The sequence below is a fragment of the Perkinsus marinus genome (assembly GCF_000006405.1).
Source record: "Perkinsus marinus ATCC 50983 genomic scaffold scf_1104296959774, whole genome shotgun sequence".
NCBI classification, from domain to species: Eukaryota; Perkinsozoa; order Perkinsida; family Perkinsidae; genus Perkinsus; species Perkinsus marinus.
The window spans coordinates 1-976 of NW_003206278.1; the positions used below are offsets into that span (position 1 = coordinate 1).

At 44.1% G+C, this 976-nt stretch overlaps 1 protein-coding gene across 1 annotated transcript; it reads right to left on the reverse strand.

Moving 5' to 3' along the window:
• Positions 1-233: 233 nt before the first annotated feature.
• Pmar_PMAR027145 (hypothetical protein) lies at positions 234-404 on the reverse strand (the record flags this gene model as incomplete). The annotated part of the gene is made up of 1 exon (XM_002772931.1): positions 234-404. A coding segment is annotated over one exon (171 nt), but the record flags the coding sequence as incomplete, so codon positions are not given.
• Between the last annotated feature and the right edge of the window lie 572 nt (positions 405-976).

Below are 976 nucleotides of genomic sequence, written 5' to 3' on the forward strand. Positions count from 1 at the left end.
GACTTCAACAAGGCATCATATTCTTCCTGTCGCCGCGATAACTGCAGACATCAGTTTTGGAAGAAAGACTTTTCTTCCCTCAGCTGAGCTCGGAAGTTTCCTCACTAACTATAGAAACTCACACGAATTCGGACAGAAGTGTACAAAAACCAACAAGAAATTTCCATATTGTCACCAACACACTTAGTTGAACATGCGCATATTCTCCCATTTCTAAAAACTCACCATCCTACCTGAGCTTCCGCGTCCGCTACCTCGTTCTGTAGCCCTTCCAACTCCCCCTTCATCTCGGCCAACTTGGTCTCTCGCTCCTCAATGGTAGCCGTCTTCGCCGTCACCTCCGCATGCATGACCGTGCACTCTTCCTGCGCCGTCTGCAGCTCAATCTCGATTGACTCCGCACGCTGAACGACCACCGGACTGGAATATACGTTTAGTTCCCTCAGCTGAGTTCGGGAGTTTCCCCACTGCATTGCAATCATTCAGACATGACTTGGGGTAGAATTTCCTCATCGTCAACAACATGTGCGTAACAAGCCAATTTTTACCTTGGTATCATATTATATTATATTATATTATGTTACTATCAAAACTGGTACAAATCTATATATGATTTCGGGAAATAGATGTTTCTCATCATTTTTTCGGGTTTTTGAGCTGAAACGATGATAGGGCATAGATAAAGTGATAACCCATCATATAATCCACATTGAGCTCAGCTCACCTCAGTTTCGTCCTCAAGCATTCCTCTAACCTGCTCTAACTCCCTCTCAAGCTGAGCGTTGGTATTGTGCTGATCCTCAACGGCTCCCCTAAAAAAACCAGCACTATTCCACTCAACGACTAGGGTAGGATGCGATGGATAGGAAAGCGTTGCTATATACAGATGAGTGGATAGCAATACATTAGCTATGGGACAAGGCTATGTAGCTATTACTAATTATTGTGTATTGGGAAATTACACCAGTACAATCAG